Consider the following 24,467-nt stretch of genomic DNA (forward strand, 5'->3'; position numbering starts at 1 on the left):
ATCTTCTACAAGTTTTATAGTTTGGCAAATTATATCTAGGTCTGTGATCCATTTTGAGTTAAGTTTTGTGAAGGGTGTGGTGTAGATTAGTTTTTTTGCATGTTGTTGTCCACTTATTCCAGCATCATTTGTTGAAAAGACTATCTTTTCTGCATTGTATTGCCTTTGCTTCTTTGTCAAAGGTTAATTGCATATTTAGTTTCTGGATTCTCTTCTGTACAATTATCTGTTCATCTCTGTTTTTGCCAGTACTGCAGTCTGTTTACTGTAGCTCTTTTGTGTCTTTAAGTCAGGTAATGTCACTCTTCCAATTTTGTTCTTCTTTAGTATCATGTTGGATAAGAATATCCAGTGTTTTGCCTCTCCATGTAAGCTTTAGAATCAGTTTGTCAATATCCACAAATTAACTTCCTGGAATTTTGATTGAATTGCCTTGAATATACGTATAGATTTAGTTGCAACTAACTAACTGACATCTTGAATCTTGACAATATTGAGTCTTCCTATCCATGAGCATGGACTAGCTCTCTATTTATTTAATTCTTTGATTTCTTTCACTGGAGTTTCATAGTTTCTCTTTATAGATCTTGTATATTTTTAGCTAGGTTTATACCTAAGTATTTGTTTTGGGGGGTGCTAATATAAATCATATTGTATTTTTAATTTCAAATTCCTCTTATTGCTGGTATATAGGAAGGTGACTAAATTTTGTGTACTTCTTGTATTCTGCAGTTATTGGTTCTAGGAATTATTATGTCAAATCTTTCGGATTTTCCACCTAGATGATTATGTTATCTATAAACAAATATAGTTTTGTATTCCTTCCTAAGATGTGTATCTTTTATTTCTTTTTCTTGTCTTACTGCTTTAGTGAGGACTGCTAGAACAGTGTTGAAAAGCAGCAGTAAGAGAGAGAGTACCCTTGCCTTGTATCTGATCATAGTGGGAACATTTTGAGTTTCTCACCATTAAGTATGATACTAGCTGTTGTTTTTCTATAGATATTCTTTATTATGTTGAGCAAGTCCCCCCGATTCCTTGTTTACTGATTTTATCATGAATGTGTGTTGAAATGTCTGTCTGGTTTGGTATTAGGTTAGTACTGGCCTCATAGAGTGAGTTAGAAAGTATTTCCTCTGCTTCTGTCTTCGGAATCGGATTGCAAGAATTGGTATAATTTCTTTCTTAGATGTTTGGTAGAATTTACCAGAGAGCCCATCTGGACCTGCTGCTTTCTCTTTGGGAAAGTATTACTAATTCCTTTAATAAATATAAGCTTATTTAGATTGTCTTTTCCTGTGTGAGTTTTGGAAGATTCTCTCTTGTAAGTAATTGGTCTCTTCATCAGTTTTATTAAATTTGTGGTCAGAGAGTTGTTATAGTATTCCTTATTATCCTTTTAGCATCTTTGAGAGTTATAGTAATGTCTTCTCTTTCATTTCTGGTATTAGTTATTTGTGTCCTCTCTCTTTTTTTCTTAGTCTGGCTAGAGGCATACTGATTTTATTGATCTTTTCAAGAATCAGCTTTTGATTTTGTTGGTTTTCTCTGTTGATTTCCTAATTTTTTTTAATTTCCTAATTTTAATTTTACTGATTTCTGCTTTAATTTTTATTATTTCTTTTCTTCTGCTTACTTTGGATTTAATTTCTTCTTCTTTCTCTAGTTTACCAAAGTGGAAGCTTTAGTGATTGATTTCAGATCTTTCTTCTTTTCTAATATTTGCATTCACTGCTGTACATTTTCCTCCAAACACTGCTTTTGCTGCATTCCACAATTTTTATTATGTTGCATTGTGTTTAGCAGCTTTTATTTAGCATGAAATGAAGTCTAAATCATTTATTTGGTATTTATGAATATAGTTGCATCTTTTCTTCAAGTTTCTATAATATATATGAGGCTTAAGATGCAGTATCAATAAGCAATGAATATTTTTTCTCATTTTGTAAAATAATCTGAGATGAGTTTATGTCTCAGTTATACTTACTGTAAACAATTTTAAAACACATTCCAAGAACACAATTTTTTTTAAATTTTATTTTTAATAAACATATATTTTTATCCCTAGGGGTACAGGTGTGTGAATCACCAGGTTTACACACTTCACAGCACTCAGCATAGCACATACCCTCCCCAATGTCCATAACCCCACCCCCGCTCTCCCAACCCCCCTCCCCCCCATCAACCCTCAGTTTGTTTTGTGAGATTAAGAGTCACTTATGGTTTGTCTCCCTCCCAATCCCATCTTGTTTCATTTACTCTTCTCCTACCCCCTAACCCCCCATGTTGCATCTCCTCTCCCTCATATCAGGGAGATCATATGATAGTTGTCCAAGAACACAATTTTTAACATTAGAATTAAGTTGAGTAGTTTAATGTTACTTTGGTATTTAGGTTACACATTTGGATATGACTATTCGTGAACACAGGGGAGAAATGGAACAGAAAATAATTAAATTAGAAGGTACTCTGCAGAAATCAGAATTGGAACTTAAAGAATGCAACAAACAGGTAAATTATTTAAAATTACATGCTTTATATTGTTTTTAAAAATAACTCCTTAACTGTAAGCATCTACTTATTATTAACATAATATGGCTTTTTTATAGAACACATATAATAAAAATACTACATAATTTTAACCACCTTGTACATGTTACTTTAAATTCACTTTTCTCCTCTTAATTTTTCCCCAGTTTTATTGACATATAAATGACAGAAATTGCATATATTTGAGGTATACAACATGTTTTGATATACACTGTGAAGTAATTAACACAATAAAGCTAAATAACATAGCCATCACCTCAGTTTTGTTTTTTTTTTCAGTTATTTTAATTATTTATTTTTGCTGAGAATGCTTAAGGTCTGTTCTCTCAGCAGATTTCAAGTATACAACACAGTATTACTAATTATAACCATACACTGTACATTAGATTTCCAGAATTTACTCATCCTATACAACAAAAACCTTATATGTTTTGACCAACATTTCCTCATTTTCCTCACTCCCTACCCCCTGATAATTACCCTCTTAATATTACTTTGAATGTAGTTTTTCTTGTCTCAGTGTGTCCACATGTTTATCATCATGTGTGCATGTTTGAATATGTATAAAACATCTCTGGAAGGATTTGTAAGTCTCTTAACTGTGGTTGCCTCTAAGGAAGGAACACAGTGGGAAGAGGACTTTGTTTTCACTAACTATATTTTTTACCTCTTGCACATATTACCTATAAAACTACTTGTGAGGTCGTGTAACATCTGTTGTTTTAATGTACTCTAATTATCCTTATACAAACGTGATTGAGACTTGATTTCTTATAGTATATTTTAGGTATATAGATAAGCATCTTATTAAGCATAAGAATTCTGATGTTAATGTCTAAGTTATGGTGGTCTTAAGAAAAATACATTTTTATATTTTGCTGTTGTATATAAATATGTTTAAAGTTTGACTTATTTGGATTGCAGTTATGATTAAAGAACTGTTTTTCCTTAGTTACATTAATATTGCTCTGTTTAAAATTCAGATAGAAAGTTTGAATGAAAAATTACAAAATTCCAAAGAACAGCTTCGAGAAAAAGAGTTTATAACGCTACAAAATGAACAGGAGATAAGTCAACTGAAAAAAGAAAATGAACGAACACAACAAAAGATGAAAGAAATGGAAAGTGTAAGCAAATTATTTTCTAAGGAACAGAATAATATTATCTGAAAAGTGGCATAAATCTTTGTTTTAAACTAGTTAGTTTTAAAATACGGAAACTGTGCCCTAATATTTTTAGGCTAATTATTTGTGTCAGATAATTATTGGGTTTCTTTGACCTTTCTAAATATTTTACTCTGATATACCAGTTATAGGGAAGGGCATCATCTTATCTTTATATTGCCTACAGGCATTGGCATGGTATCTGTCATATAGTAAACCCACAATATGTGCTTACTTGGTCAACAAATATTTATTGAGATCCTGCTATGAAACAGAGCTGGAGATACAGATATTAATAACATATACTCATTTGTCTTGAGGAACTCCCTCCAGAGAATGAATGAACAGATATTGAAACCAAGTATATTGAGTTAGTTGCCAGATGAAATTTGATGTCTTTGTATTAACAGTTTACATGTGTGTTGACTGGTGAACCCATTCTACCCACTTGCCTTTTTAAAAAGTGAATTTGCTTCTGAGAGCTCTCATATATGTAACTTTTTTTGTTTTTAAATACTATACTCAACTTTAAAACTTCACATATAGCTCTTTATAATCAACTTTAAAACTTCGCATATAGCTCTTTATTGTCTGTCTGCTTCAGTAGGATTAAAATCCATAGAGGTAGCCACTTTGTCCCCTTTGTTCACTCTTAAGTCCTCAATACCTAAAACAGCACATATCACATAGTAAGCATGAATAAATATTCGTTGAATTTATACATAAATTAAGCAGGGCCTTTGAGAGCAAGTTTGGGCCTCAGGGAAAAGAAAATCATTATTGGTCCACTCATTTCATGTTCCCTAACAAAGGCTGACTAAAAATATTTACATGAGATTTATACTGATATGTAATACAGTTGGACCCAAGGTCCCCATTCCAGACGTCAGGGTCCTAATGATTTATATTCATTTCTTTCCTTCTTATCATCCCTAAAGTCAATTACCTACCTTCTAATCTCCCTCACCAAGCTAATTTAGAACTAACTTACTTTTCACTGATATTTTTTTCTCTAAGAAAACAATACTTTACTAGGGATTTAACTGAGTAGTAATGCAGAAATGTTTCAGAAGGAGTAGCAGTCCCAGTGGCAAATTTTACTTTTACAGAAAATAATCCCAAACATGTGGATTAATGGTGGCTTTTGGTTATCCATGCCAGTGTATTCTCCATCTGTGAAATGGATAATCAGATATTAGCTTCTTTTGTCTCTTTATATTATTATATATTCTGCCATGTTATAGTCATAATGATAAAGGATTATACAGCTTGCATATTAGTCATGCAAAATACAGTTAGTCCCAGATTGATTACGGTACATTTTCTTATCATTTAAAAAGGAAGAAACATTGGCCATTCACAGACCTGTACCCCTGGGGCTAATAATACATTATATGTTAATAAAAAATTAAAAATTTTTAAAAAAGAGAAAACATTTTGTGAGTATCAGTTTCACAGTGGATGATGTATGTTAAATTTTTCTTTGAAGGTTTTATTTATTTGAGAGAAAGATAGTGACAGAGATAGTGAGAGAGAGCACAAGCAGGGAGGAGAGGGAGAAGCAGGTTCCCACTGGAAGCCCGATAGAGGGCTCAACCCAGGACTGTGACCTGAGCCACCCAGGCGCTCCTTGTGTGTTAAAGTTTATAGAGATTGAGTTGGGTTGGGGAAATCACTTATTAAAAGAAAAATCAAAATAAGAAATAGGTTAATCTATATAACTTCATTTTGAAACCTACAAATATCTTATATTTTTCAGGTTATGAAAGAACAGGAACAGTACATTGCAACTCAGTATAAGGAGGCCATAGATATGGAGCAAGAATTGAGGCTAACTCGGGAGCAGATGCAGAACTCCCATGCAGAATTGTTGGAGGCTCATCGTCAACAAGTCCAAGCACAGAGAGAGGTAGAAAGGCTCTCAAGTGAACTGGAGGAAATAAAGCAACTCTCTAAAGAAAAAGTAATCCCTATTTTAAATAATTTTACCTTACTAAAAATCTTTTTAAAATTTTAGCATTTACTTTTTTAGATTATAGATTATATTAACTTTTACACACACTGACTATACTTCATGCTACTGAATTTTACACTTAGAACTGGTTAAAGTGGTAAATTTTATGTTATGTATATTTTGCTAAAGTTTTAAGAAGAAAAGTGTTATATTTAGTGTAGCCTAGTAATATAAATAAGAAGACCTTTGGAACTGAGTTTTGGCCAAACTCATTAGTTTTCAATAAATTGAGTTACAGAGTACTTTTGGATTTTCAAGTGAGTTAAGCTGTCTTTTGGAAGAAAAAAAGCTAATCTTTCTTGAGTAAAATGTTTACATTTGGAGCTACTAAGTTTATAACTGTTATGAAACCTGTAGTCCAGAACCCTTACTGAGAGAAAGTACTTTTAATAACAAGAACAATAATATAAATTGTATTTGCCCAAGATTTGGTAGAAGGTTAACAACTTTGCTTAAAAATACTAGATTGGGGGCGCCTGCGTGGCTCAGTGGTTAAAGCCTCTGCCTTCGACTCAGGTCATGATCTCAGGGTCCTGGGATCGAGTTCCGCGTGGGGCTCTCTGCTCAGCGGGGAGCCTGCCTCTGCCTCCTCCTCCTCTCTCTCTGCCTGCTTCTCTGCGTACTTGTGATCTGTCAAATAAATTAAAAAAAATCTTAAAAAAAATACTAGATTGATATGCTTGGGTTAATTACTTAGACTTCTAGAAAAATGTATTTATTGGTGTTTCAGAAAAGTGCCTGTGAGTCCTCTGATTTTTATTATGGTTACTAATACAGTATAGGAATTGCATTAAAGTATCTTTACATTTAATTTTGGTAAATTTAGTGCTTTTATTCACATACCTGGTTGGTTAGACTAATAAAGAATATATAAGGGGACATGCCTGGGTGGCTCAATTGGTTAAGTGTCTGCCCTGGGCTCAGGTTGTGATCCCAGGGTCTTGGGATGGGGTCTTGGGATAGAGTCCTGTGTTGGGCTCCCTGCTCAGTGGGGAGTCATCTTCTCTCTCTGCCTCTGTTCCTCACCCCCTCATGCTTGTGCACTCTCTCTAATAAATATTTTTTTCTAATAAATATTTTTAAAGAAAAAGAATATATAAGGAATTTTTATTAGACTATGTTGGGCATTTGCAAGTCTCCTAGGGAAAGCTCCTAGGAAGCTGTCTATTTTTATCTCATCTCTATCCTTATCAGTAGTATCTAAGTATAGTATAATTGATTTTCTGTGGATACAATAAGCTCAATCGAAAAAGTGAAAGTGAGGAATTATTTAAAGTGACGGTTTAACATGAAAAAACGCTCAACAGCACTCAGCATCAGGGAAATACAAATCAAAACCATAATGAGATACCACCTCAAACCAGTCAGAATGGCTAAATTTAACAAGTCAGGAAATGACAGATATTGGTGAGGATGTGGAGAAAGGGGAACCTTTCTCATACATGGTTGGTGGGAATGTGAACTGGTGCAGCCATTCTGGAAAACAGTATGAAGATACCTCAAAAATTTGAAAATAGAGCTACCCTATGACCCAGCAATTACATTACTGAGTATTTACCCCAAAGATACAAATGTAGTGATCCAGAGGGGCACCTGCACCCCAATGTTTATAGCAGCAATGTCCACAATTTCCAAACTATGGAAAGAGCCCAGATGTTCATCAACAGATGAATGGATAAAGAAGATGTATTTATAGACAGTGGAATTCTACTCAGCATCAAAAAAAATGAAATCTTGCCATTTGCAACAATATGGATAGAACTATAGGGTATTATGCTAACTAAGTGAAATAAGTCAATCAGAGAAAGACAATTACCCTATGATCTCACTGATAAGTGGAATTTAAGAAACAAAACAGTGGATCATAGCAGGAGAGAGGAAAAAATAAAACAAGAGGGAACTAGAGAGGGAGACAAACCATAAAAGACTCTTTATCATAGAAAACAAACTGAGGATTGCTGAAGGGGGTAGAGGTGAGGGGATGGGGTAACTGGGTGATAGACATTAAGGAAGGCATATGATGTAATGAGCACTGGATATTACATAAGACTGATGAATCACTGACCTCTACCTCTGAAACCAGTAATACATTATATGTCAATTAATTGAACTTAAATTAAAAATGGGGGGGAAAGTACTTTTTTTAATTTTCTAAGTTTCATTTAAATTCAAGCTAGTTTCAGATGTAGAATTTAGTGATTCAGCACTTACATACAACACCCAGTGCTCATCACAAGTGCCCTCCTTAATCCCCACTACCTCTTTACCCCATCCTTCCATCTATCCCTTCTCTGGTAACCATCAGTGGTCTATAGTTAAGCTTATATTTCTCGGGTTTCCTCTCTTTCCACGCAACCCAGGTTTGTTTATTTTGTTTCTTAAATTACACATAAGTGAAGTCATATGGTATTTGTCTTTCTCTTACTTATTTCACTTAGCATAATTCTCTCTAGCTCTATCCACATCGTTGCAAATGGCAAGATTTGATTCTTATTATGACTGCATAATATTCCATTATATCTTTATAGTACATCTTTATCCATTATCAGTTGATGGACATTTGGGCTCTTTCCATAATTTGGCTATTGCAGATAATACTGATATAAACATCAGGGTGCATGTATCCCTTTGAATTAGTATTTTTATATCCTTTGGGTAAATATCAAGTAGTGCATTACTGGATCCTCAGGTAGTTCTATTTTTACCTTTTTGAGGAACCTCCACACTGTTTTCCAGGGTGGCTGCACCAGTTTGTATTCCTACCAGTAGTGTAAGAGGATTCCCCTTTCTCTGCATTCTCACCGACACCTTTCTCTGGATCCTTGTTTCTTGTATTATTTTTGGCCATTTTGAGGTAGTATCTCATTGTAGTTTTGATTTGTTAAAATGATAGTTTAAAATATTTCAGCTCAAAACTCTAAATATGTATTCATGTGTAAATCTTTTAATTTAAGACCAAATCTTGTATTTTGTGTGTGTGTGTGTGTGGGTACGTTCTTTATTAGAATTCCACCTAATCTTTTTGCATTAACCATACTCCTAGTCCCTCATCTATTGCAATTCTGGTTTCTTTAAAGTAGAGTAAAAATTAAAAGACATTTTTAAATCAGAGTATAACATCTCTTATATTTTACATGGGGTTTCCCACAATATTTTACAACTATTTTGATTGCTTCTAATTGAGTAAAAAATGTTTGACTCATTCAGTAAGCTGTCTCAAGGCACATAACTAATTTTTCATATAAAAACTTTCTTTTTGCATGTATATTTCCTCAATGTTCATAAATAATGTATATTAGAATTGCATAATTATAATAACAAGCACAACTAGCATAAATAGGTTTGGATAAACACAACTGACTCTTTTTCTTTTTAAAGATTTTATTTATATATTTGAGAGAGAGAGAGAGAGAGCGCGAGCGTACACACACTCATTAGTGGGGGGGAAGGGCACAGTGGGAAGCAGACTCCCTGCTGAGTGGGAAGCCTGACCATGCAGAGCTCAATCCCAGGACCCTGGGATCACAGCCTGAGCCAAAGGAAGATGCTTAACTGATTGAGCCACGCAGGCACCCCACAACTGACTCTTGATAAGCAAACAGTGCATTTGGTGAATAAATAATGCACAGGCAAACCTTACAGTAGACTTATCTACTGAAGTTCAACATACTGTGGTTATTAGTTTGTTTTACAGAATGCATTGGTTAGTGAATTATTACATTGTGATAAACAGTATACTAATACAGTCCCATTTGTAGTCTCTTAAGTGTCTAGATTTTAAAGTATACCATTTAATAAACTAACTTTGTGTATGAGCACTTATATAGTATTATAAAAGATTAAAATACTTCCATAAATCCACATGAGTGGTTTAGCTATAATAACCAAATAAACAAACTTTCTTTAATGTGTCATTTTTAAGGAAGCTCATGGACACCATTTAGCTGAAGAATTGGGGGCTTCTCAAGTACGTGAAGCTCATTTAGAAGCAAGAATGCAAGCAGAAATCAAGAAATTGTCAGCAGAAGTAGAATCTCTCAAAGAAGCTTATCATCTGGAGGTAAAGAAAAATGTAATTTGTTCCATAATGCCCTGCTACAGAAGTGGATTGAACTATCTAAACAAAACTATAAGTCTAGCTTCTAAGTGTTCATTATAGAATAATTCATTATGGTCTTCATTTCTGGAAGCTTAATATAATTCCACTTCATATCCAGTGAGTTCATGCACTGTGGGGTTAAGAGCTTAAAGTCTTGAGGTAGGTAGTCTAGTTCCAAATTTCAGCTTATCACCTGGCACTTATGTGACCTCGAGCAATTAACATCTCTGTCTAAAATGGGCAAAATAATCATCTGTACCTCACAGAACTGGATTAAATGAATTAAATGGATTCAATGAATATAGTTAAAGGTATTAGGCCAGAAGCCAGCTCATCATCATCATCATCAGTTATAAATAGCACTTGCCAAAACTAACGAGATATTTAGTAAACAACATAAGTAGTTTCATGTGCCTATGAATCTACAATGCTTTGCACTTGCCAACATTTGTTCTGATAGTAAGTTAGAGAGGCAAAATTAGAACCTGATACTTTTTATCTACCTAGTATGTCCTGAGCCTTTATAGAAATGAACTGTGTTATCAATTAGAATAGCACTTCTTGTCTTTTTAAAAACTATATCTAACAATATCTAAAATGTGTGTATTAGAACTAAATAAATTACTTATAGAGTTCTAATAAAGGCATTTTTCTATATGAAAAGGATTACAACTACATTCACAACTACTTTCAAAGGAGTTTGGGACTATCATATTTGTGAGAGATTGGTAAGGATTGTAGTCACTGGTCACTATGTCTTGCTTCAATGTGTTTAGATTCAGATCTCTTTGAAAACATTGTGTCTGCCAAACAAAACATATTTGCAAGCTGAATCCAGTTAACAGGCTAAGAGATTTCAGTCTTTGGTCTTTAAAGACAAATGGAATGCTGTTGGATTCAACATAATTATTTAATAAGTAAATATTAGCTACTCAACCAAGTGACCATCAGTAATAACTAGTCCAGCTAGAGTGTTTTCCAGCAAGTATTCTTTGCATTTTTATTATGTAATCTTTACTCTACCTTTATTTCTTTTTTTTTAATCATTTTTTAAAATTTATTTTCAGCATAACAGTATTGATTGTTTTTGCACCACACCCAGTGCTCCATGCAATCCGTGCCCTCTCTAATACCCACCACCTGGTTCCCCCAACCTCCCACCCCCCCACCTCTTCAAACCCTTCAGATTGTTTTTCAGAGTCCATAGTCTCTCATTGTTCACCTCCCCTTCCAATTTCCCCCAGCTCTCTTCTCCTAACTCCCCATGTCCTCCATGCTATTTGTTATGCTCCACAAATAAGTGAAACCATATGATAATTGACTCTCTCTGCTTGACTTATTTCACTCAGCATAATCTCTTCCAGTCCCGTCCATGTTGCTACAAAAGTTGGGTATTCATCCTTTCTGATGGAGGCATAATACTCCATAGTGTATACGGACCACATCTTCCTTATCCATTCGTCCGTTGAAGGGCATCTTGGTTTCCACAGTTTGGCAACCATGGCCATTGCTGCTATAAACATTGGGGTACAGAAGGCCCTTCTTTTCACTACATCTGTATCTTTGAGGTAAATACCCAGTAGTGCAATTGCAGGGTCATAGGGAAGTTCTATTTTTAATTTCTTGAGGAATCTCCACACTGTTCTCCAAAGAGGCTGCACCAACTTGCATTCCCACCAACAGTGTAAGAGGGTTCCCCTTTCTCCACATCCTCTCCAACACATGTTGTTTCCTGTCTTGCTAATTTTTAGGTCATTCTAACTGGTGTAAGGTGATATCTCAGTGTGGTTTTAATTTGAATCTCCCTGATGGCTAGTGATGATGAACATTTTTTCATGTGTCTGATAGCCATTTGTATGTCTACTTTTATTTCTTATTATTCAATTTTTTTTGTTTTTTGCACTGTATTTATTTATTTTTTTTTAATTTTTTATTTTTTCAGCGTAACAGTATTCATTATTTTTGCACCAATTTTTTACTTTAAGTTTTTTAAGCCCTCTGAAATCATTTATAAGCAGGTAGTACATAAAATGAATTGTAAAAATAGGTTTTAATGTTTAATATTTGATACTGTTTTATGTGTATAATATAAAAATTTGTAGTATGTTTTTATCCTCTTTGGTACTTGACAAAGATTTATTTTTAAAGCATGTATGTTGTTTGAATATAAAAATGAAGGAATAAATCATTAAAGTAACAAAGTTAGTAAAAAGGATTAATAATTTTTAACAGCATTTTAAAAATTATAGGCTTCAGAATTGTCAGAAAAGTCAGTAATAATTGCAAAAGTCCTAATATTTTTTTCAAAGATTTTATTTATTTATTTTTATGAGAGAAAGAGAGTGAGCACAAGCACAGGGAGGTGGCAGTCAGAGGGAGGGGGAGAGGCAGACTCCCTGCTGAGCAGGGAGCCTGATGCAGGACTTAATCCCAGGACCCTAGGATCATGACCTGAGCAGAAGGCAGAAGCCGAACGCATTGAGCCACCCAAGTGCCCCCCTATATTTTTGATAAGAAATAGATTTTTTTTTTAAGATTTTATTTATTTGACAGAGAGAGATCACAAGTAGGCAGAGATGCAGGCAGAGAGAGCGAGGAGGAAGCAGGCCCCCCACTGAGCAGAGAGCCCGATGTGGGGCTCGATCCCAGGACCCTGAGATCACGACCTGAGCCGAAGGCAGAGGCTTTAACCCACTGAGCCACCCAGGCGCCCCAAGAAATAGATTTTTTTTTAAAGTTTTTATTATGGAAAATTTTGAAAGAATGGTATAAATCGTCCTATATTTATTATTCAACTTTAATAATTGCCAACCTATTGGCCAATGTGATTTCATCTATAAGTATGCTGACAATTTCTTTTTAAAAGGGAATACTTTTGGGCGCCTGGGTGGCTCAGTTGGTTAAGTGGCTGCCTTAGGCTCAGGTCATGATCCCAGGGTCCTGGGATCAAGTCCCACATTGGGCTCCCTGCTCACTGGAAGGCCTACTTCTCCCTCTCCCTCTGCCTCCTGCTCTGCCTACTTGTACTCTCTCCCTGTCAAATAAATAAATAAAATCTTAAAAAAGGGGTGGGGGCAGAATACTTTTGAGAATGAAAAAGGATGCTGTTCTTAACTACACCAGAATGCCAAGCATAAAACCTGGTGAGTCTCAAGCAAACTGGGAAGTATGATCACCACATCTCACTCACTTCCCTTCCCCCACATATCTCTCTCTATTTGAAGCAAATCTCACACATCATTATTTCATCAGTAAACATTTCGGTAACTCTAAAAGATAAGTGCTATTTTAAAAACAACCACAATACTATCATCACACCTAAAAATTGAGAATAACTTGTGAATATTATCAAATACCCATCATTTGTTCACATTTCCCCAATTGTCACAAAAATGTCTATATAGGTAAAGTGGTTCAAATCAGAAACAAAAACAGCACATTGTATGTGGCTAACTGTTCTTAGGTAAATTTAAGACCATAGGTTTCTTCTTCCCCTTTTTTCCTCTAATTGGTTATTTGTTGAGAAATTGTTTGTACCTATAAACAGAATTTACTTTAATACAAATGGAAGTGAAAAGTATTAGAATATTTTCGAAACCAACTCCTATTTTTTTCCTTTTTCAATTTTGGGGCTGTGTAGATGATGTCACATCAAGAGAACCATGCAAAGTGGAAGATTTCTGCTGACTCTCAAAAGACTTCTGTTCAGCAACTAAATGAACAGTTAGAGAAGGCAAAACTGGAATTAGAAGAAGCACAGGACACTGTAAGCAATTTGCATCAACAAGTCCAAGATAGGAATGAAGTAATTGAAGCTACAAATGAAGCATTACTTATTAAAGTAAGTAAACATATAGAAGTACGTAAAATACAAGTACATTTATGACTTGTTTTCCCTGTCCTTATAGTTTATAAAGGAAAATATGATCAAATGTTGACCAGTTTGAATAAAAAGCATTTTATTTAGAAGATATTGGGTGTGGGAATTATGAGTATGATGTATATCATATTACCCCAGGAGAAATAATTTTTAAGTTCAAACATAAAAAGTTTTAAATATATTTTTTTGGTAAGAAAATTTTTCTGCTCTCTTAGCAAATTTCATTTATATAATACCTGAATTACCAACTGTAGTCACCATGTTATACATTAGATCCTTAGACCTTATTCATCTTTTAGTTAAAAGGTTATACTGTTTCACTAACCTCTCACTATTTCCACCACTGCCTAGCAACCCCTGCTGTTTCATTATTATGTTATGTCACCATATAGTACGTCATTAGTTTTTGATGTAGTGTTCAATGATTCATTGTTGTTGTTTTTTAAAAGTTATTTATTTATTTGACACACAGAGATCACAAGTAGGCAGAGAAGCAGGCAGAGAGAGAGGAGGAAGCAGGCTCCCTGCTGAGCAGAGAGCCCGATGCGGGGCTCAATCCCAGGACCCTGGGATCGTGACCTAAGCCGAAGGCAGAGGCTTTAACCCACTGAGCCACCCAGGCGCCCCTGTGATTCATTGTTTATGTATAACATCCAGTGCTCCGTGCAATATGTCCCGTTTAATACCTATCACCATCATCATCTGCTGTTTCTGAGTTTGATTCTCTCTCTCTTTTTTTTTTTTTAGACTCCACATACAAGTGATACCATGAACTGTTTTTCTCTGTTTTATTTAATTTAGCATAATGCCCTCAAGGTCCATCCATGTTGTCGCAAATAAGGTGTTCTTTCTCATGGCTGGATAATAGTCCACTGTGTGTATCTACATACCACATCTTTATCCATTCATCTGTTGATGAACACTTTGGTTGTTTGCTTAACTTGGCTGTGATGCTGCCATGAATGAACTTGTAAATACATGTCTCTTTGATATCCTGTATTAATTCCCTTTGAGTATGTACCCAAAACTAGTATTGTAGCATCATATAGTAGTTCTAATTTTAATTTTTTCCAGAACCTTCATACTGTTTTTCACAGTGGCTGTCCCAATTTACATTCCCACCAACAGTGCACAAAGGTTCCCTTGTCTCCACACCCACACCAACACTTGTTATCTCTGGGTTTTTGGTGGTTGTTGGGTTTGTTTTTTTAATACTAGCCATTCTCACAGGTATGAGGTAGTATCTCATTATGGTTCTGATTTGCATTTCCCTGATGATGAGTGACGTTGAGCACCTTTTCATGTACCTGTTGCCCGTCTATATGTCGTCTTCAGAAAAATATCTGTTCAGTTCCTCTGCCAACTTTTAATTGTATTTGGGTTTTGAGTTGTATGAATTCTTAATATATTTCAGATATTCACCCTTTATCAGATAGATGATTTGCAGATATTTTCTCCCTTTATGTAGGTTGTCTTTTCATTTTGATAGTTTACACTACGTTGCAGAGCTTTTTAGTTGAATATAGTCCCATTTGTTTATATCTGCTTTCATTGCCCTTGTTTTTGTGTCAGATCCAAAAAATTATTGCCAAACTTGATATCAAGTAGCTTAACCCATACTTTTTCTCCTAGGAAATTTATGGTTTCTTTTAAGTGTTTCATCCATTTGGAGTTGATTTTTGTGTATGGTGTAAGATGGTGATGCAGTTTTTTCTTTTTGCATCTGACTGTGCAGTTTTCCCAGCACAACTTGTAGAGAAACTATACTTTTCTCATTGTGTATTCTTGGCTCCTTTGTCATAAGTTAATTTGCTGTATATGCATGGGCTTATTCCTGCACTCTCTGTTTTGTTCCATTGATCATGTATCCATTTAAATACCATTACCATACTTTTTTATTACTATAGCTTTGTAATATGGATTGAAATGAAGAAGTGTGATGCCTCCAGCTTTCTTCTTTTTTCTTAAGATTACTTTAGATATTTAGGTCTTTTCTGGTTCCATACAGATTTTAGGATTGTTCTGTTTCTTTGAAAAATGCCACTGGAATTTGGATGGGGATTGAACTGAATCTGTGAATTGCTTTGCCACCCAGGTGCCCCTTTATTTTATCTTTTTAAAACAATATTATGCAGCCACCTGGGTGGCTCAGTGAGTTAAGCCTCTGCCTTCAGCTCAGGTCATGATCCCAGGGTCCTGGGATCGAGCCCCACATCAGGCTCTCTGCTCAGCAGGGAGCCTGCTTCCCCCTCTCTCTCTCTGCCTGCTTCTCTGCCTACCTGTGATCTTTTTCTCTCTGTCAAATAAGTAAATAAAATCTTTTTTTTTTAAAAAAGAATATTATGCAGCCATCAAAAAACCCTGAAATCTGGCAATTTGGAACTTGGATGGAACTAGAGAATACTAGGTTAAGCAAAGTAAGTCAATCAGAGAAGGACAATTATCATATGATCTCACTGATTTGAGGAATTTGAGAAATAAGACACAAGATCATAGGGGAAGGGAGGAGAAAATGAAACAAGACGAAACCAGAGTGGGAAATAAACCTTAAGAGACTCTTGGTCTCAGGAAACATACTGAGGGTTTCTGGAGTGGAAGGGAGTAGGAGGGATGGGGTGGCTGGGTGATGGACATTGGGGAGGATATGTGCTATGGTGAGCACTGTGAATTGTGTAAGACTGATGATTCACAGACCTGTACCCCTGAAACAAATAATACATTATATGTTAATTAAAAAAAAAAAGCCCTCTGCTCAGTTTCACTGACCTTTTGAAAGTTGTCTTTTTATTCTCTATTTCTGCTCTTATCTTTGTTATTTCCCCTTCTCCTAACTTTGGATTTAGTTTGTTCTTTTTCTAGTTCCTTAAAGTGTGAAGTTAGGTTATTTGCAATCTTTCTTGTTTTCTAATGTAGGTGTTATCACTATGAACTTCCCTCTTAAAAATGTTTTTGCTATATCTCATAATTTTTGGTATTTTGTATTTCCATTCTCATTTGCCTTGAGATAATTTTTTTAAATTTCTTTAGCCTATTGGCTGTTCTGTAGCGTATTTTTTAATGCCCACATAATTGTGAACTGTCAGTTTTCTTATAATTTATTTTTGGTTTTATACCATTGTGGTTGGAATATATTAATATTTCAGTCTTCTAAAATTTATTAAGACTTGTTCTGTGGCCTAACACATGGTTTACCTTGGAGAATGTTCCTTGTATATTTGAGAAGAATGTATACAGGCCTTATGCTGTATGGAATGTTATGCAAATGTCTGTTAAGTGCATTTGATCTGATGTGTGGTTCAAGTCCAATTTTTCCTTATTGATTTTTCTGCCTTGATCTACCCATTGATGAAAATGGGGTATTTAAGTCCCCTACCATTATTATATTTCTGTCTTTTTCTTCCCTCATGTCTGTTAATGTTTGCTTTATATATTTATATATATTTATATATGTTTTTTGGCTCATAAATATTTATATAATGTACTCTTATTATTAGTTTGATCCCTTTGTCATTATATAATGACATTCTTTGTCTTAGAGTTTTGGCTTAAAGATTGTTTTTTCTGATGTAGGTATAGCTATACCAGTATTCATTTGATTTCCATTTATATGGGATATATTTTTTTATCTATATATATTATTTAAATGTTATTTTATTTTAAATTCCAATATAGGGGCACCTGGGTGGCTCAGTGGGTTAAAGCCTCTGCCTTCGGCTCAGGTCATGGTCCCAGTGTCCTGGGATCGAGCCCCGCATCGGGCTCTCTGCTCAGCAGGGAACCTGCCTCCTCCTCTCTCTCTGCCTGCCTCTCTGCCTACTTGTGATCTCTATCTGTCAAATAAATAAATAAAATCTTTAAAAAAAAAATAAAAAATAAATTCCATTATAGTTAACATACAGTGTTTTGCTAGTTTTCCATGTACGACATAGTGATTAGGCACTTCTGTACATCACCCCGTGCTCATTATGACAAGTGGTCTCCTTAATCCCCATCACCTATTTTCCCCATCCTCCCACCCACCTCCCATCTGGTAACCATCAGTTTGTTCTCTGTAGTTCAGGGTCTGTTTGTTGGTTTATCTATCTCTTTTTTTTTTCCTTTGCTTGTTTAATATGTTTCTTAAGTTCCACATATGAGTGAAATCATATAGGGTATTTGTCTTTGTCTGACTTAATTCACTTAGCATTATACTCTCTAGCTCCATCTATGTCATTGCAAATGGTAAGATTTCACTTTTAATGGGTGAATAATATTCCATTGTATGTATATGCCATATCTTCTTTATTCAGTCATCTTTCAGTGGACACAGGCTGCTTCCATATCTTGGCTCTTGTAAATAATGCTGCAATAAACATAGGGGTGCATGTATCCCTTTTAATTAGTGTTTTTATATTTTGGGGGTAAATGTCCACTAGTGCAGTTTATGGGTCATATAGTAACTCTATTTTTAGTTGTTTTTTTTTTTAATTTATTTATTTGAGAGAGAGAGAATGCATGAGAGGGGAGTGGTCAGAGGGACAAACAGACTCCCTGCTGAGCAGGGAGCCTGATGTGGGACTCGATTCCTGAACTCCAGGATCATGACCCAAGCCAAAGGCACTTGCTTAACCAACTGTGCTACCCAGGCGCCCTATTTTTAGTTTTTTGAGGAACCTCCATACTGGTTTCCACAGTGGCTGCACCAGTTTTCATTCCTACCAACAATGCAAGAGGGTTCCTTTTTCTTTACATCTTTGCCAACACTTTGTGTTTCTTGAGTTGTTGATTTTTAGCCATTTACACAAGTGTGATAATGATCTCATTGTGGTTTTGATTTGCATTTCCCTAAGGATTACTTATATTGAGCATCTTTCATTTTGTCTATTGGCCATCTATATGTCGTACTTGGAGAAATGTCTGTTCATGTCTTCCTCCCATTTTTAAATTGGATTATTTGGTTTTTTGAAGTTGAGTTGTATAAGTTCTTTATATATTTTGGATACTAACCCTTTGTCAGATATGTCATTTATAATTATCTTCTCCCATTCCATTAGTTTTGTTGATTGTTTACTTTGCCATGCAGAAGTTTTTTTGTTTGTTTGTTTGCTTGTTTTTTAAGATTTTATTTACTTGAGAGAGAGACAGATTGAAAGAGAGACCAAGCTCGAGTCAGGGGGAAGGGAAGAGAGAGAGGGAGAAGCAGGCTCCCTCTCAGGAGGGACATGGGGCTCCATCCCAGGACCCCCCTGGGATCATGACCTGAACTGAAGGTAGATACTTAACTGACTGAGCCACCCATGCACCCATGCAGAAGCTTTTTATTTTGATGAAGCCCCAATAGTTTTTTTCTTTTGTTTCCCTTACCTTAGAAGGGATATTTTAGAAAAATGTTGCTACAACTGATGTCAGAGAAATTACTGCCTGTGCTCTGCTCTAGGGTTTTTATGGTTTCAGGTCTCATATTTAGGTCTTTAATCCATTTTAAGTTTATATTTGTGTATGGTGTAAAAAGTGGCCCAAATTCATTTTTTTGCATGCAGCTATCCAATTTTCCCAACAACATTTATTGAAGAGATGGTCTTTTTCCCATTGCATATTCTTTCCTCCTTTGTCAAAGATTAATTGATCATATAATTGTGGGTATATTTCTGGGCTCTCTGTTCTGTTCTCTGGATCTATGGGTCTGTTTTTGTGCCAGTACCATACTCTTGATTACTATGGCTTTGTAGGACATCTTGAAATCTAGGATTATGATACCTCCAGTTTTGTTCTTCTTTTTAAAGATTTCTTTGGCTATTCAGGGTCTTTCATGGTTCCATACAAATTTTAGGATTATTTGTTATAGTTCAGTGAAAAATGCTGTTGGTATTTTGACAGGGATTGCATAAAATCTGTAGATGGCTTTGGGTAGTGTGGATATTTTTACAATATTTGTTCTTCCAATTCATGAGCATGGAATATCTTTCCATTTCTTTGTGTAATTTTCAATTTTTTTCATCAGTGTTTATAGTTTTCAGAGTATAGGTCTTTTACCTCCTTGGTTAAGTTTATTCCTAGGTATTTTATTACTTTTGGTACAATTGTAAATGGCACTGTTAATTTCTTCTTCTTAATTTCTCTTTCTGCTACTTCATTAGTAGTATATGGAAATGCAATGTATTTCTGAATATTGATTTTTGTATTGTGCAACCTTATTGAATTCATTTATCAATTCTAGTAGTTTTTTGGTGAAGTCTTTAGAGTTCTATGTATAGTATCGTGTCATCTACAAATAGTGATTATTCTTAATTTGGATGCATTTTATTCCTTGTCTGATTACTGTGGCTAGGACTTCTAATACTGTGTTGAATAAAAGTAGTGAGAGTGGACATTCTTGTCTTATTCCTGGTCTTAGGGGAAAAGCTCTGAGTTTTTCCCCATTGAGTATGGTGTTAGCTATAGGTTTTTGACATATGGCCTTTATTATGTTGAGGTATGTTCCCTCTAAAAGTTTGTTGAGAGTTTCTATCATGAATGGATGTTGTACTTTGTCAAATGCTTTTTCTGTGTCTAATGAAATGATCATATGGTTCTTATCCTTTCTAGTGTTGATGTGATGTATCACATTGACTGATTTATGAATAGCAAACCACATTTGCATCTCCAGAATGAATCCCACTTGATTGTGGTGAATGATTTTTTTAATGTATTGTTAGATTCAATTTACTAATATTTTATTGAGAATTTTTAAAATTTAAATTCAATTAGCCAACATATAGTACATCATTAGTTTCATACGTAGAGTTCAGTAATTCATCAGTTGCATTTAACACACAGTGCTTATCACATCACATGCCCTCCTTAATGCCCATCAATTACCCCAACCCCCGTCCACCTCCCCTCCAGCAACCCTCGGTTTGTTTCTTATAGTTAAGAGCCTCTCATGGATTTTCTCCCTCTCTGATGACTTCCTATTCAGTTTTCCCTCCCTTCCTCTATAATTATCTGCACTGTTTCTTAAATTCCACACAGGAGTGCATCTGTGTTCATCAGTGATACTGGCCTGTAGTTCTTTTTTTTATAGTGTCTTTGATTTTGGTATCAAGGTAATGCTGGACTCATAGAGTTTGGAAGTTCTCCTTCCTCTCGTATCTCTTGGAATAGTTTGAGAAGAATAGGTATTAATAACTCTTTTTTAAATGTTTGGTAGAATTCACCAATCTGGTCCTGAACTTTTGCTTCTTGGGAGTTATTTGATTACTGAATAAATTTGATTGTTGGTAATTAGCATGTTCAAATTTTCTATTACTGAATGGGAAGAAATCAGAGAGGGAGACAAACCATGAGACTCTTGACTTCAGGATGCAAACGAGGGTTACAGATAGGGAGATGGATGGGGGAATGGGGTAACTGGATGATGGGCATTAAGGAGGGCACATGATGTGATGAGCATAGGGTGTTAAAACCCAACTAATGAATCATCGAACACTTTATCAAAAACTAATGAGGTACTATACGTTGGCTAATTGAATTTGAAAAAGATAAAATGAAAATTTTCTTTTTCTTGATTGTATGTTTTTTTCTTTTAGTAGTTTGAATATATCATGCTATTATCTTCTGCCCTGCAAAGTTTCTGCTGAAAAATCAGCTAATAGCCTTATAGGGTCCCTTGTATGTACCTATTTTCTTTTGCTGCTTTTTAAAATTCTCTCTTTAGCACTACTTTTTGCCATTTTAATTACTATTGTCTTGGTTTGGACCAATGGGGGTTGATCTTGGTGGGGGGGGGGGTCTGTGTGCCTCCTGGATCTAGGTATCTGTTTCCCTCCCCAGATTTAGGAAGTTTTAAGCCATTACTTCTTTATTTTTTAAAATTTTTTTAAAAAATGTTTTATTTATTTATTGACAGAGAGAGATCACAAGTAGGCAGAGAGGCAGGCAGAGTGAGAGAGAGAGAGAGGGAAGCAGGCTTCCTGCTGAACAGAGAGCCTGATGTGGGACTCGATCCCAGGACCCTGAGATCATGACCTGAGCTGAAGGCAGTGGTTTGACCCACTGAGCCACCCGGGTGCCCACCGTTACTACTTTAAATAAATTTTCTGCCCCCTCTTCTCTCTTCCTGGGATCCCTATAATGTGACTGTTACTACCCTTGATGGTGTTGTAGAGTTTCCTTAATCAATGGTTTTTTATTGTTCTTTTTTCTCTCCCTGTTAAGCTTGTTTTCCATTACTTTGTCCTACAGGTCCTTGATCTGTTCTGTTTCCTTTGGTCTACTATTTATTCCCTTTAATATATTTTTAATTTCAGTTATTCAGTTCTTCATCTCTGACTGGTTCTTTTTAATGTATTCTGTCTCTATTGAGGGTGTCAATGTGAGGTCCTCCACTCCTAAGTCTAGTGAGTATGTTGTTTATTTTTAAGATTTTATTTATTTGTGGGTGGGGGGAGGCAGAGGGAGAAGCAGGCTCCCTGCTGAGCAAAGAGCCTGATGTGAGACTTGATCCCAGGACCCTGGGATCATGACCCAAGCCGAAGGTCAACGGAGCCACCCAGGCGTCCCCCAGTAAGTATCTTTATGTATGACTATTACTTTAAATTCTCCATCAGGCATATTATCTCTATTTCCTTAAGCTTTCTTGCTGTGATTTTGTCCTGTTCTTTCATTTGAGATAAATTCCTCCACCACCTCAGTTTGTCTTTCTGTATCTATTTCTATGTTAGGAAAGTCAGCTATGTCTTTTGATCTTGAAAGTCACAGCCTAATGAAGATGATGTTCTGTAGTGCCCTGCACTGCAATATCCCCTGTTCACCAGAACCTCGTGCTTCAGGGGTGTCTCTTAAGTGTGTCATATGTGCCCTACTATTGTGGCTAAGCTGGATTTGCCTTCAGTCCAGTAGTCTCCAATGGCTTTCTTTGCCTGTTGTGGGCAGGATTTGGTCCCTGTTTTGGTAGTCAGCCAGTCTGGGGCTGCCTTGGGCTTGAGTTGAGTCAGACCAGGCATTTGCCAGATCTGCAGGGTGTTTTCTGTGTTGTTCCCCTGAGAAGCTTTTGTTAGTGGGCGAGGCCTGCAGTCAGACCAGATGTCTGCCTCCACCCCACTGATGGGGCCACAGTTGTACTGGTGTGTGTGGTTATCTTCCTTTCTTCCTGGTCAAGGAGTCCCTTTGGAGTGGTGTTGACCCTTGTCAGGGCTGCTTTTGCACTGCTAACTTGCTCTACCACTTTGGATGGACTCCTGTCAAGGGCAGGTCTGCAGGAGAACACAGCAGTGGGGTACATGGTGTTAGCAAGGTGTTTGCTAGTCTGCTTTGGGAAGGGACTTGGAGCCACTTTTGAATACTCTTGCCCAGGCTAGGTTGGATAGGGCAAGTCTGCAGGTGGACACAGGGCCAGGACACACTGTTAGCAAGCTAGGTGGAGAGTGTTTGTGCTGCACTGGTTCCTACAGGTGTCTGTTTTTCTAGGCTGGGAGGCAGGGGAGGGAAATGTGGAGCTCTTATGTTGGAGAAATCTCCCAAAGATCCCTGTCCCTCAAACACACACACACACACACACACACACACACACACAACACCCCCCCCCCCCCCCCCCGCCCCGCTTCCTTTTTACCCCAGGCAGTTTTTTAAACTGCTGCTTCTATGCTATACCTCCATGGCACTATTTGTTTCTTTCAGCATGGGGACTCTACCCTTCCAGCCCTCCCAGACCCCAGCCTGCTGATATTTAAAGTTTCAGGTGGTAAGCCCCACTGATTGTAAGAACTCATGGAGTTGGGTCCCTCGGGTTTTCAAAGCCAAATGTTAAAGGGATTTATCTTCCCATTGCAGGTCCCCAAGCCTAGAGTTCTGGCATGGAGTGTGCTCTTCTCCCTTCTCCATGCCCACAGTGTCCTTCACTCCTGCAGACAATCCCGCTAGTCACTGTGGCTCCCAACTGCATCTCTCTCTTTCCTACCCTCTTCTATGGGGCCTCTTCTCTACACTTAGCAGTGGAGAGCCTGTTCTGCTAGTCTTCAGGTCATTTTCTGGAATAGTTACAATGATGTGTGTGTTATCTAGTTGTATCCATAGGATGAAGTGAGCTTAGAATCCTCCTCCTTCATCTTCCTGGGAACTTCCCCCATGTCTTTTAACACTTTGTATTAGAGTTTTAGTAATTTACCCACCATAATTGGAACATTAGAGTGTTCTGAATTTAACTATATGTTTACCTTTACCAATAAGCTTGAAACTTTCATATGTTTTCCTGTTACTATTTAGCATTTTTAAAAATCAGCTTAAAGAATTCCTTTTAAAATTTAGTGTAAGGCCAGTCTAGTGGAGATGAATTCCTTCAGCTTTTCCTTGTCTGGAAAACCCTTTATCCTTTAATTCTGAAGGACAACTTTGCCAGAAAGTGTATTCTTGGTTGGCAGGCTTTTTTTTTTTTTCCATTCAGTATTTTTAATATGTCATGCCATTCTCTTCTTGCCTACAAATTTTCTGTTGATTTTCTCATAAGGGTTTCCTTATACATAAGTAGTTTTTCTCTTGCTGCTTTTAAGACTCTCTGTCTTTGGTTTTTGACAATTATAAAGTGTTTCAGTTTAGATCTCTGGATTCATCATATCTGGAATTCACTAGGCTTCCTGGATCTGGATGTCTGTTTCTTTTCTCAAGTTAAAAAAGCTTTGGGCCATTATTACTTTAAATAAACTTTGTGCTCCTTTCTCTCTTCTCCTTCTGGGACCCCTATAATGTGTATGTTGGTCCTCTTGATGGTGTCCCATTAGTCCCTTAAGCTGGTTTCACCCTTTTAAA

General features: G+C 36.2%; 1 protein-coding gene across 1 annotated transcript in view; it reads left to right on the forward strand.

The window, feature by feature from the left end:
• The window catches only part of LOC111143366 (coiled-coil domain containing 18), a 108,895-nt gene that overhangs the window by 69,735 nt on the left and 14,693 nt on the right, over positions 1-24,467 (forward strand). Inside the window, exons 22-26 of the mRNA XM_022497063.1 lie at positions 2,395-2,511; positions 3,534-3,677; positions 5,473-5,676; positions 9,650-9,787; positions 13,467-13,667. Of these exons, the coding sequence (XP_022352771.1) occupies positions 2,395-2,511; positions 3,534-3,677; positions 5,473-5,676; positions 9,650-9,787; positions 13,467-13,667 (804 nt within the window). The remainder of the gene's footprint in view (positions 1-2,394; positions 2,512-3,533; positions 3,678-5,472; positions 5,677-9,649; positions 9,788-13,466; positions 13,668-24,467) is intronic.

Source organism: Enhydra lutris, unplaced genomic scaffold (genome assembly GCF_002288905.1).
Source record: "Enhydra lutris kenyoni isolate GAN:26980312 unplaced genomic scaffold, ASM228890v2 scaffoldscaffold9, whole genome shotgun sequence".
Lineage (NCBI taxonomy): Eukaryota > Metazoa > Chordata > Mammalia > Carnivora > Mustelidae > Enhydra > Enhydra lutris.